Source organism: Strigops habroptila, chromosome 2 (genome assembly GCF_004027225.2).
Source record: "Strigops habroptila isolate Jane chromosome 2, bStrHab1.2.pri, whole genome shotgun sequence".
Classification (NCBI taxonomy): Eukaryota; Metazoa; Chordata; class Aves; order Psittaciformes; family Psittacidae; genus Strigops; species Strigops habroptila.
Window position 1 is genome coordinate 116809217 of NC_044278.2, and position 13270 is coordinate 116822486.

General features: G+C 45.3%; 1 protein-coding gene across 2 annotated transcripts in view; it reads right to left on the bottom strand.

The window, feature by feature from the left end:
* The window catches only part of SYTL2 (synaptotagmin like 2), a 57779-nt gene that overhangs the window by 28087 nt on the left and 16422 nt on the right, over nt 1-13270 (bottom strand). For both annotated transcript variants that reach the window (XM_030477032.1, XM_030477031.1), the window contains exon 3: nt 1345-1493. In XM_030477032.1, coding sequence (XP_030332892.1) covers nt 1345-1493 — 149 coding nt within the window. The remainder of the gene's footprint in view (nt 1-1344; nt 1494-13270) is intronic.

A 13270-nucleotide genomic window follows, 5' to 3' on the forward strand; every position in this document is an offset into this window, starting at 1 on the left:
CCCTTAATAGAACTTTAAATATCAGTACAAGAGAGTAAGAAAAGTCTTGCCCTTGTAAGTCAAAAGGATTTAGTAGAACTGGAGGAGGTAAAGAGGCGATGGGGGTCAATTTCTCCAAGAAATAAAATCATTTTCTGTACAAAGAATGACAAAATAGAGCTGGACCCTTTAGATTAGAAAGTCAGATGTTGAGAGATTTATAACAGAAGTCTACAAAATCCTGTATACTGTGTTATCTATGTTTTTGTGAACACAGATCAACTGTTGAGTTTGTTTCCCAGGGATAATGTTAATGGTGATCAGTTCAAACAGTCACTTCTGATGTGGAAAACCTTCATTTTACAATGCCTCAGACAGGACACGGTGAATGTCAGAGAGGCAGGGCTTTAAAGAACTTCTGAAAGAAATTAATGGGGAAAAGTAATCCAGGAATAACTCCCCTATGTCAAAACAGTGTGAGGTGCAAGTGTTTGCAGGCTGGTCCTGGCCTTGGAGCATGTACATGCTGCCAGGCACTCAGAGGCAGGGTGCTGGGGCCACGAGCTTTTGGTCTGGTCCAGTAGAGCAGCTCCTGTGTTCTCCTTTGGTTTGTTTCCCTCCAAACAACACGCTGTGTTTATTTCTGGTGTCAAACACAATGCATTATCTTCCTACATTCTGATTTCTTTAAAAGAAGAGCTTCAGAATATAGTATTTATTATCAAGTGAGCCCAAAGCTCATCTATATTACTGGATTTACACACAATATACTACTACCTATCTGTACTACTAAATTAATGCAACTTATCTGGTACATGAACACAATTGGCTTTAACAAACGTTTCTAATAGATCATTTGAGGCACGCACCACGGTGTGGGTGGGTGGTGGGTGCATTTACAAGTTAATGTGGACACAGGGTGCCAGAACTCCAGCATGTATTTCAGTGGTTAGAACCTCTGGCTCATGGTGCCGACCATTGAGCCTCAGAGGTCTCAAACAGCACCCAAAATCTTGTCAATTCATACATTAAAAGCAATCTCCTCAATCTCTGATTCTTTGCATGTTCCAGGGTAGCTCAGAGAGCCTCAAGAATGGAAATGAGAATGCATCAGGAGTGCAGAGGGCTTTTAGTCCTACACATAAACACAAGCAGGTCCCTCCTGTTAGCAGTCATTACACAGAATCCTCTCTTTAATGGCAAGAAGAAAGCTTACACTGTAAACTCATGGGAAATCTCTTTTATTGCATCATTGTCTGCTTGTAGAGATACCAATATTCTTCTTGTATTTCACAGACAACAGTGTTTGAGGTTAGTAAAGTAAAAACCAGCCTTTCCAGAATAAAATGTAAAGCAAATGCTTACCAGGAGGGGCAGGCTTCCAGCGCATGGAAGCTCTGATAATATCTGCTCCATGTATCTTATCCCTGTGCCTCTTGGACTTGGCTTCATAAAACCACTGCCCGCTCATGTTCTTGAGCTGAACATCATCCTTGACTTTCTCTGGTAAATGCCTGAGGAGAGGAAAAAGGAATAAGTGAGACACACACAATTTATTTATCTGTGTGAACAGAATCAAAGTCGGATTTTGGGGAGACAGGTTGTGAGTATTGGGGGTTGATTTGGTTGGTTTGGGGTTTTTTAATGCTGCTTCAGCACATTATTTCCATCTTCTGACCTGTTAGTTCCTTATTTAACTACGAAGGATGACAACAAGCTGGAGAGAGAAGCCTCAGCCCTGTTACCCTTGGAGCTTCAGTTGAAACAGCTCTTAAAAATATATATGTATGCTTTGCCATAAACTCTCAAGCTGAGAAAGCTCTGGAGGAGTCTCCAGTAAGTGCAGATCTTGAGTTCTTGCCTCCAAAGGCCAGTTTTCCAAGGATAAAATTGAGGTAAGCTTGCACGGCAGCTTAAGGTGGCTGTGTCAAAATGAAGTCCATGGCTGTTTTGGGGCTCAGAAGGTGCCTCTTTAGCCTGTTCATATGGCACTGGTTTTACACACACGTCCCAAAAGTGCACTGGGAAGTTAGTGCCATTTTTTCCATAGGTTACACAAAGATCCTTATAGGAACACAAGTTACAAAGGAAGACAGAAACTCATGGAAAAAACAACAAAATAAGTTTCTTAATCTGCATATCCCAGACTGGTTTGGGTTGGAAGGGACCTTAAAGCTCATCCAGTTCCAACCCCCGGCCATGGGCAGGGACACCTTCCACTAGAGCAGGTTGCTCCAAGCCCCTGTGTCCAACCTGGCCTTGAACACTGCCAGGGATGGGGCAGCCACAGCTTCTCTGGGCACCCTGTGCCAGTGCCTCAGCACCCTCACAGGGAAGAACTTCTTAATGTCTAATCTCAATCTCCCTTCTGTCAGTTTAAAGCCATTGCCCCTTGTCCTGTCCCACCAGGGTTGTAACAAGTAGATCCACCACATGAACTGCAGCCATTTTAAACACTGTGAAGCACATATTTAGTAATTTGCTTTCAGGTTTCAGGGTCACCCTGTTTTTATGAAACATTCTTCAAGGAGGTTTTGTTTGCCATTTGAGAGGTTGTTTTCTTTCCTCATTAGGAATAACGCATTAGGCATATGCTTATATGTGGCCTGGAGACTAACCTGCACACCAGGAAAGTTACTACACAGCTTTGGAGAGTACCTAATGAAAAAGACACATCAGCCTTCATCTGCCTTCTCTGCTTATGTCCCTTCCTGCAGCAAAACAAGCTAATAACAGAGCCCAAGGGAGAAACCAGAACAAAACAAGTTAACTGGAGACTTTAAGGCTAAACATGGTCCATATTGCTGTGGGATGGTGTTATCTTCCCCAGGCCTGAAGGCCAATCATGGAATAGTTTGGGTTGGAAGGGACCTTCAAAGGGCATCTAGTCCAACCCCAAGGAGGTTCATGCCAGTTTTATCTTGTCCGTGAGATTAGAAGGAACTTCTAATGCAATCAAGTAGCTATGGTGACAGCCCATTTATTGTAGCTTGCAGAGTTGACTGTCAAGTACAGACAACCATTCACAGCAGAGAAAGGGCACTGAGACAGTCCCAACCCCACACTAAGACCATTCTCACCTATCACTCAACTTCTCCTTCATCCTTGCACGGCCAGAAATGAAAAGGCTTATTTAAATGCATCAGCTGTATTAGCATTTGAATACCTGAACATCTTTTTTGGCAGTACTGTCAATAGTCAGTCCCTCCTGGGTGTTTAAAGAACTTCTCTACACACAGTTGAGGCTGCAAAGAGTTGAGGTCACCACTGGCTATTTTAATGCCAAGATTCAACAGACCATAGCATGACTGAGCCATTTAACATCTGGCCCTCCCTCTTGCTTATAACTCTGTGCTTCTCGAAGAGCCAAAATACACACTTCTCATATGCTGCAGGTCTTCCAGGTTGGAGCAGGAACACAGCAGGAGCTTCCCTGTGTCCTCAAGCAAACACATTGCTCAGGTATGAGCCAACTCCTCATTGCTCAGGCAGTTTATGAACACAGCCAGCAGGAATAGTGGAATGCAAGCCATTTTTACACAGATGATTGCTTCTCCCTTTCACCTTCTTCCCCATATGTTATTTGTCTTCTCAGAACAGACACTCCTTAGGGCTGAGGACTGGCTCTTCAGCTGTTTGCACAGCCTGCAGGGCAAGCAGAGCTCTGACCCCAGCTAGTGCTGCAGGGCAGTGTGACAACACACACCAAGGGAGGTGTTCTAAAGGGATGGCGCTGAGTCACAGGACAGGTATTCAGTGCTCTCACCCTGAGCCCATCTGTTACCTCAGACACTGCTCACTCCTTTCCCCTCTGTTCAACCACTGAAACTGGGGTGTGGTAGAAAAACCTTTACAAGTCAGCTCAGACCAATAAATCATTGTAGAAGTGGATGGGAACCTAGGCCTCTCAGCTGGGTCAGCCTATGTGCCTGCCTGTGGGACTCTCAGAGCTTTAATATAAGCAGGACAGAGACACAGACATGGACTTGTCAGTGTCACCCATGGCCAATGCAGCTGGATGGAAGCAAACATCAGGCACCTTGCTCCCACCCCTGCCTATGGAGTTAACTGTACCTTAACTTCAGCAGCTCAACGTGCCTTATAGACTTTGGGAGGTAATTATGCTGCTAACAAAGGTACAAACCTGCTCTCCATCTACACAGCACTTCCTTTACAAGTGACCTGTCTGGATTATAGGGTTTGTGTGGTAAGAAGTGACAGAAGCTCACAACTTGCAAACTACTTTTGCCTTCTCTTCTCACCTTCATAGCACTTGACCTTTGTTAGCTTGGCTCACTCGTCTCTTCAAGAGAAGTATTCAGCCCCTCACCCCATCCTTTGAGGGACTAAGAGCAATATTAAAGCTATTCCCAGGCATTGCCCAGCCACAAATAAAGCAGCAGATTTCCATCATCAGACAGTTAGTTCTAGGTCTTGGCAAGGAAAATAGCTTTTAAGCAGCCTGTGTTCACCAGCATATTATAGACTTGTTGCAAAACTGAGGTTAGAAATGGGAATTTTTAGAGTGCTGCTTGAATCCTCAAGCTCTGCTGTGAGGCCCTACCAGTAATACCAAAGTGCTGGCACTGTGTGGGCCTGTTTCACTGCTGGGCATTAGGCTGTGGTTTACCTTGAAAGGAATTGTGGAGAAGTCAGGCTGCAGCCAAGGTTTTCCAGTGCTACGTGTGCCTCCCAGCACACCACAACAGGGTTAGAAGCCAAGAGTTGATTCCACACCAGGTTCCCAGTCGACATAAAGGCAAACCACGTTGTCATTACCTTGTTTTCCTCTTGGTGACCAAGGAACTAGTGAGTATCCAGATTGAGATGGAGATTGCAGGCTCAGTTGGCAAGTTTGCAATTAGGAGAATATGCAAATAACAGCTTTACATATGTTGTAAGCATGTATTCTGAGGCCCTCAGTGGTCTGTTAAAATGCCAGTTGGCCTGGGCTGCAGTTTTCAGAGTGAAACAACCTAAGGTTGTAATAAAGCTGGTGCTTGTTTCTTCTATAGGAACATTAAACTTAAGAACATGAGGGTCATAGTTAGAAGGAATTCACTGCAAATCCTCTTTTAAAGTAAGTCTGAGCTCACCCTTTACTTAATGTGATTTTTCCACTATAGAAACATACAAGCATAGACTGGTTTGTGTTGGAAGGAACCTTAAAGCTTATCCAGCTCCAACCCCCTGCCACGGGCAGGGACACCTTCCACTAGAGCAGGTTGCTCCAAGCCCCTGTGTCCAACCTGGCCTTGAACACTGCCAGGGATGGGGCAGCCACAGCTTCTCTGGGCACCCTGTGCCAGCGCCTCAGCACCCTCACAGGGAAGAACTTCTGCCTTATATGCAACCTGAAAACCTTATATCTAACCTCTGCCTAGGTGAAACATTTTTGATGGCAAGATGAGAAGATTTTCACCCCCCAGGGCATTAAGTACTTGCAGGATTACATGGAATGGGGACACAAAGCAAGTGTCTGGTACTCTGCAGGCAAACAGAAAACCTACACGTGCATTAACGGGGTTGTTTCTCCCCACCTCTAAAGCATCTGATAGTGGTTTAAATCACATGGTACCACTGCAAGGCAGGAAATCTGTTCTGACACAATCAGTCCCTGTCAACCTTCCTATCAGCAAATCCAGAGTGGTTTATCTTATGCTTTGCAGGCTGGTGTAACAGCTCATTGCACGTTAAGGGGAAGTGAAAATGACTTCTGATTCTCTTTTTGAAACAACATCATCTAGCAATACATACCTGTATCCAAAACTGTTCAGCTACACTTCCTTGGGGCCTCTTAATTCCTTTCCCTGTTACCCCCCCTTATTCATCGTCCATATTTCAAACCACCACAGCATTTGCAATATGTGACAACTGAGATCTTCACTTCTTGTATTGCCTTGGTCCACAAAGGACAGCTTAAACCAAGCTTTTCAGACAGGAGAGTCTCTGTGGAGCCTGGGACTTCTTGGGACAAACTAAAGTCTTCTGGGACTTCTTGGGACAAACTAAAGAGCATTTAAATAAGGGTCTATATTTGGCTCAAAGACACAGATTCATTGAACACCTCACAGGGCCTGGTCTGGACACATGGAAAAAGAACCCCCCCCAGTGATTGATGGCAAAATAAAAGCTTTTGAAAATCTGATACCACCTTATCTCCAAAGTCACTTCCAAACCCTCCCCGCTGCAAATGAAACCCTAAATGAGTGGAGAATATGGAAGGAGAGACACTTCTGAGGAATTTATCCTCAGTTCTATTTGCTACAAGCTTAGCAACACACCCCAAACCAACCAAAAGACAACAAACGATTTAGGTTCTGGGTCATCTTCTGAATATAGGCAAGATTAACTTACTGCAGCATCACTCATGCAAGAACAGGGGTAAAAGGATACTGGACCAGGCATTATAAGTGTCAGACTTGGTGATTAGATATTTTTCTTCTTCTTTGTGGGTGGGAAACAGCAATAAAAAGCTTTACAAGGCAAAAGGAGTGACTGGTTGAACATTCCACTTTGCATTAGCAAAATACCTCTTCAGCCTGCACGTATCTAGAGAAGGTTGTGGCAGAAAGTCCCTCTGACATTTGTTAGGGAACTGCACCCAAAGCATTTGTAGTGGGCACTGCCAAGTTGGGAATATGGATAATTTCTTTGCATGGTTGCTGCACAAATATGACAAAATGAATCAGTTGCTATTTGTTTAAGTGATAAAGCAATGTAATTTCAAACTGATTGAGTTTAAAATAGAGCAAAGTGATGGGGTTAGAGAACCTTTCCCCATCCTTATCATCATGATACTCATCAGCAACACCTCCTGTAATTCTTGCATTTGGGGTCTCTTTGAATAGTGAGGTTTTGGGTAGGTAGAAGTTAGCTGGAGACATAAGAAAAAGGCAATTTAGTTCTGTTTGTACAGAATCATATCTCTGAATCCCAGACTGGTTTGGGTAGGAAGGGACCTTAAAGCTCACCCAGCTCCAACCCCCTGCCACAGGCAGGGACACCTTCCACTAGAGCAGGTTGCTCCAAGCCCCTGTGTCCAACCTGGCCTTGAACACTGCCAGGGATGGGGCAGCCACAGCTTCTCTGGGCACCCTGTGCCAGCGCCTCAGCACCCTCACAGGGAAGAGCTTCTGCCTCAGAGCTCATCTCAATCTCCCCTCTGGCAGATTAAAGCCATTCCCCTTGTCCTGTCCCTCCAGGCCCTTGTCCAAAGCCCCTCTCCAGGTTTCCTGGAGCCCCTTTAGGCACTGGAGCTGCTCTAAGGTCTCCCCTTCAGGAGCCTTCTCTTCTCCAGGCTGAACCAGCCCAGCTCTCTCAGCCTGGCTCCAGAGCAGAGCCCCTCCAGCTCCCTCTGGACCCACTCTAGTCATACATGTTCTTCCATTTTATGTGTGAATTGTGGGACTGTTACTAGAGGCCTATTAACAATCCTCTGATGAATTAATCTCAGGTAGTGTCTTGGTTTTGGATGCCTGGAAAACTAACCAGGCTGCAGTCAGCAAAAGTCTTGATGACTAACAAGACAACCTGACATTTATTCTGAAGTCAGAAGGCAAGACAGACATATCCAGGCCTGGAGCATTAGAATGAATGAATTAAATGCTTGTAGGTGTGAGACAAGACAAGAAATTTTAGAAGAGGAAGAGGGGAAAGCAGACAGCTCTGTTGCCCATTGAAATATGGGCTCCACCAGAATCTGGAACCAAAACTATGATCCCAACCTTGGTGCTGAGCAAGTGGCTGTGAAACACACTGGCCAGATTAACCCTGCTATACATAATTTCTCTCTGAGAAGATGGCCACACATGGGGCATCAGACTAGCATGGTGTCCCCATCTTTCATTTCAACCATAGATACATCCTGCACTGAAGATGGAGCCCTTCATTTTTATATGCTTGTCTCCTATGTCACCTGCAGTTAGCACTCAGACTTATTCTACTAGTAGTTGCAGTGCCGAGTTTGAAGTAAGCTTTATTTTACAAGTGAGATGTTCTAAATCATGTAATCAGATACTCCCATGGCAGACACATAGAGTATGTCAACTCGTTTAGGTGTTTCTAACTCTATGGAAGCTTAACTTCATTCCATTCAGGAAACCTGCAGCACAAGTGCTGAGGTTACAGAGCACAGGAGGTAGGAGTCTTCCAAGGTCTGTCAGCCCTCGCAGTTTCTATTGGCTTCCATGTGTTTCATTCCTTGAACAGCTTCCCACTGTTTAGTTTGTCTGCTTGTTTTAAAGGATTTGCATAGAGGCTCCCCACTGCCTCGCCTTCCTCTTCATACACAGCCCAAATAAACCTGCCATGTTAAAAAACACCAAACCAAAACCAACCAGACAAGAAACCCTTCACTCTGAAGAAGCAGCTATCCTGTGATGATACACCTTGGCTATTAGAGTCAGCCTGGACAGCAGTACAGGATTACCTGGATCTGAGGAGGAGAGGTTGCTAGAGAGTATGTGCATTCACTCATAGGTTCTGCTCACACAGTGTCCCCAGCACTTTATAGGCTTTAAAAGTAGGTGTATGAAGCATAAACCAGCCCTGATGAAATGACAACCCACAGGACACATACAAGCAACTGTAAGGGAGCAGAAGAGCCTGCATCATGGCTTTCTCCACACTACCAGCAAGGGCATCTCCAAGAAATGGATGCTGTGCTAAGGAATAGGCTGCATTGGAGCATTTCAAGTGAGCTACGAATCAAGACTAATCTCCTCTGGAGACAAAGGCTTCAGTTTGGCACTCAGTAATAAAACACAGTCCCAGGTATGAACATGAGATAGATCTTATCAAGACATTGTTTTTACTGTAGGGAAAACTGTGCTTACTGAGGCAGTACTCAAATCAGAGGTTAAAAAGCCTTATTAGTATCCACTTTTTCCCTTAAGCACACTCTTCCACCATGCAAAATAAGGTCCATCCCCCCCTGTTTTGCTGGCTATTCCAAACAAGCATCATCCAGTTAAAATAATCCATCTGCTACCAGTAGACAAGTTAGCAATCAATACTGAGAAGCAAAGGTATCAGCCCGGTTCCCTGTTGTCCTGGTTTCAATAGTTTCCTTAGCTCTATCCCAGCCAAAACCAGGATACAAGTATAGTTCGATGCTACATCTGCTACCAAGACCAGTATATGTAGGGTTTCTTCTTTAACCCCAGTTACCTCACCAGACTAAGATGAGAACAGTCCTGCTTTTCCTACTTTTTCCTGCTTTTTTTAGCTCTTCACGAGGTGGTTGGAGGCAGGGCAGCTCACTGTTACTTTGGTCTGATGAACCTGGCAGAAACCACAGAGGATGCAGAAAAGCTTTCTGGAGGATATATACCCCCTTGGTTTATGTTTGTCTAGTGACAAATGGAGACTTAGGCATGAAAGGAGTTTGCTCAGAACAGGGTGGGTTTGGTTTGTTATGTTTTGAGGGTTTTTTTAACTATATCTCTGGAGAACAAGAAGAAACCTCCCCACCAAACCCACAGTCATTCTTATGTCACTTGGCTTTGTTAAAAAGGAGAAACAACAGCATGCACGTTTTGCTAGAGGATAAAATTACTCTATTTCCTGGAAAGTCATATTTGTGCTAAACAATATCTGTAAGGGGGAATTAATCCCAAAGACATGAGCTGAATCTCTTCCACCTGGCCAGGTGCTCCTTACAGCCCAAAGAGGAACATCCTCCTCTGGGTGTATTTAGGTACTTGCATGCCTGAGAAATCAGTGAGTGCCACTTGGTGCTTTTATTCCTGCCAAATCTCTCAGATATCCTTTATCCATTTATCCTTATCCATTTTTAAACTGCTAAAGCTAAAAAAAAGGAAAAAACCACAGACCAAGTTTCATAGATTTGAAAAAGGCTGTTGCTGAACTGATGTGCTGGATCCCATCTGTCTTTGGCAATGGGAAATGCCTCTGAGCTGCTTCATCTCATGCAGCTACTGCACAAAGCCAAGCAAAGGAAAGAAGGAAAGAAGAGGCAGCAGACAAGCATTGGCTTATCCTCCTCTGGAGGAGTACTGCAGGATGTTCAAGATGTGATGATGGACATTGTCTCCTTCAGCACATCTGCCCAGCTACAAAGAAATGAGTCAACCATAGGGACGAGGAAAGAGCTTAGAGGTTGTCCTTGGTCCGGCTGAAGGCAATCTCCAAGCACACACCCTCATGCAGACACTCTGACCATAAGCATTATACCTACTGACTAGTACATCCAAAGTCCCTGGTATGATCAACCTCAGAAGGTGCCTCTTTAGGTTGTTCATATGGCACTGGTTTTACACACACATTCCAAACGTGCACTGGAAAGATAGTGTCATTTTTTCCATAGGTTACACAAAGGTCCTTATATGAACACAAGTTACAAAGGAAGAGAGCATCTCATGGAAGAAACAACAAAATAAGGTTGTGCAGTTTATTAATCTACAGATCATAGAATCACAGGTTGGTTTGGGTTGGAAGGGACTTCAAAGCTCATCCAGTTCCAGCCCCCTGCCACGGGCAGGGACACCTTCCACTAGAGCAGGTTGCTCCAAGCTCCTGTGTCCAACCTGGCCTTGAACACTGCCAGGGATGGGGCAGCCACAGCTTCTCTGGGCACCCTGTGCCAGCGCCTCAGCACCCTCACAGGGAAGAGCTTCTGCCTAAGAGCTCATCTCAATCTCCCCTCTGGCAGGTTAAAGCCATTCCCCTTGTCCTGTCCCTACAGGGCTTATCAAAAGCCCCCCTCTAGGTTTCTTGTAGCCCCTTTAGGCACTGGAAGCTGCTCTAAGGTCTCCCCTTAAGGAGCCTTCTCTTCTCCAGGCTGAACCAGCCCAGTTCTCTCAGCCTGGTAGATAAGGGGTAATGCTCTTCATAAGTGAGGTTGGCCTTGACAGCACCTCCAAGAAAGCTTCTCTGAACTCTTCCACCCTCAATCATCCCTTTAAACTTGAACTGGCACCCATGTCTAAAACCATCTTCACCAAGAACCTTGCCTCTGTTAAGCACATCCTCAAACCTGTTACATCTAACAGAAAGGTATTTAATGAAGATTTTAAGAATGCATTCTCAATGTCATTGTCACACTACAGCCATAAGTCTGGTTCCCCCCCAGCCATGATTCAGCTCACCCCAACACCTTAAATATATCCCATCCCAAGCAACATCTTTGCAGTGCCACACCAATGTATGTATTAAGGGGTATGGCAGCCAGCAGTCACCACCCACCACACAAACAACTCCGCATCAGAACTTCCCCTGTCATTGCCTCCTCGGTTTACACAAGGAGCAAACAATCCCCAGCATGGCCCACAGCAGCACTGCCAGCTTCTGCTGGGAAGGGCCCAGGGAATGCTGTCACAAAGGCAACCACAGCAGCTTTGTGCCTCAGACACCCCGGTGCCAGGGGCCACCCGCTCCACCACAGGAGAGTCACTCAGCCACACTCCAGAACTTCACAAGACAGATATTGCTGTTCCTGTCTCCAGAAAGGGCCTGAAACTGTGTTAGTTTTGAGCTATACAGCTGTATAAAGAGTTAGAGGCTATGCTGAAGCTACTGCCAGGGAATTCATTTATGTGCTCAGCCCACTTGTGTTCAATACCTGGATCCCAGCTGGAGCAGGGTATAGCAGACAGAAATAAGGGCAAAAACAACAAAATCACAGACTGGTTTGGGTTGGAAGGGACCTAAAGCTCATCCAGTTCCAACCCCCTGCCACGGGCAGGGACACATTCCACTAGAGCAGGTTGCTCCAAGCCCCTGTGTCCAACCTGGCCTTGAACACTGCCAGGGATGGGGCAGCCACAGCTTCTCTGGGCACCCTGTGCCAGCGCCTCAGCACCCTCACAGCTGAATATGCTGAAAACCAGCTTCTAGTCTAGTGCTGAACAAACCAGGGATTAAAGCAGAGTGCTCAAGAAGGCTGCATGGGCCACTCTAACCAACACGGTCTTACAACAGGTAAGTAACATCAGGAGCAGTTTGCAAAGAGGGAACTCCATCAGGTGCTGTAAAATTCCACTAGGAAGCTGCTCAAAGAGGGTTTTGTCATTTTACCGGTTTGTCCACGCTCCAGGAACATGGCACAGATGACTGAGAACACCCTCCAAGCCTCAGAACTCCTTCTAGAGGGAAAACGACCTCATTAAAAGGCTTCCATTATATAGAGACACAAACGCACTTTGTTAGGGTGTGATGTTTGTGTGATGACATTCAATCCCAGCTCTTGGAATCTTCCAGGTGTGCAAGGCCTGGAATTCAAACTAAAACATTGAATCTCCTTGGCTGGAGATACAATGTGGATAGTGTTTCAATATGTCAAAAGCAAGCTCCCTGTGCCACATCTATGCAGAAACATCAGTTTCAGATGTAAGCTTCCAGCTTCTCAGAAGTTCTAATATTCAGAAGCCAGAAGAGACATTTTATTGTCGAGAAACATGGTGATTACAGGCTGCCACAACCTGCAGTCCCTTCCATTTTCCACCACACCCTCTTGAACTACAATTACAAGAGACCAAAGAGAAGTTTCACAGACAAAAATACTTGTCAACAGCCCTTTCAGACCACTACTGAGAGTGGCTTTTTGATTTAATCTGTTCCAGGAAGGGTTCCTTTCCCCACATACTGTTTTCAAGCTCACATCTCCAATTACTTTCCCTGAGCACTCTCAGACCTGGCACTGATGCATCATTCCAAGACTAAAGTCAGTAAACATCCATTCTGTTACAGCAAAGCCAGTTTTCTGCTTTTTGAAGCAGGAGACAAAACTACGTGGTGAAAACACCTCCTCAGGTTGCATTAAGATAGCAGGGAAAAAGAATTGGGAGTGTTGCCTGTAATGATTTTACCTTCAGTCTTCAGTGAACTAAATACTTTGAGAGAAGCAGCACTGTTAACCAGGAGAAGCTACTAGTTTGCCCTTTAGTGCTCTTACTCTGAAAGGAGCAAAAGGAATAACTCAACAACATGCTGACTGCACACTGACCAAACCACCTCAAGGCTGCAGAAGCTACTCAGCAAATGAAGGCTGCTCTTGGGACAAGTGCTTCAGTTGTAGGGTAGGGAATGTCCACACAGAGGGAGAAGAGAAGCATCACAGATGGTCATGGTTGAAATAATGTCAAAGCATTTAAACAGGAAATACAGGTCTTTACGAGGAAGAATCCTGGAGATTTATTGAGTCAGCGAGAGAAAATTTGATCCTGCCCCTCTACTCTGATTTCATGAGACCCCACTTGAGGACTGTGTGCAGTTCTGGTGTCCTCAACAGAAGAAGGACATGGAGCTGTTGGAGCAAGCCCAGAGGAGG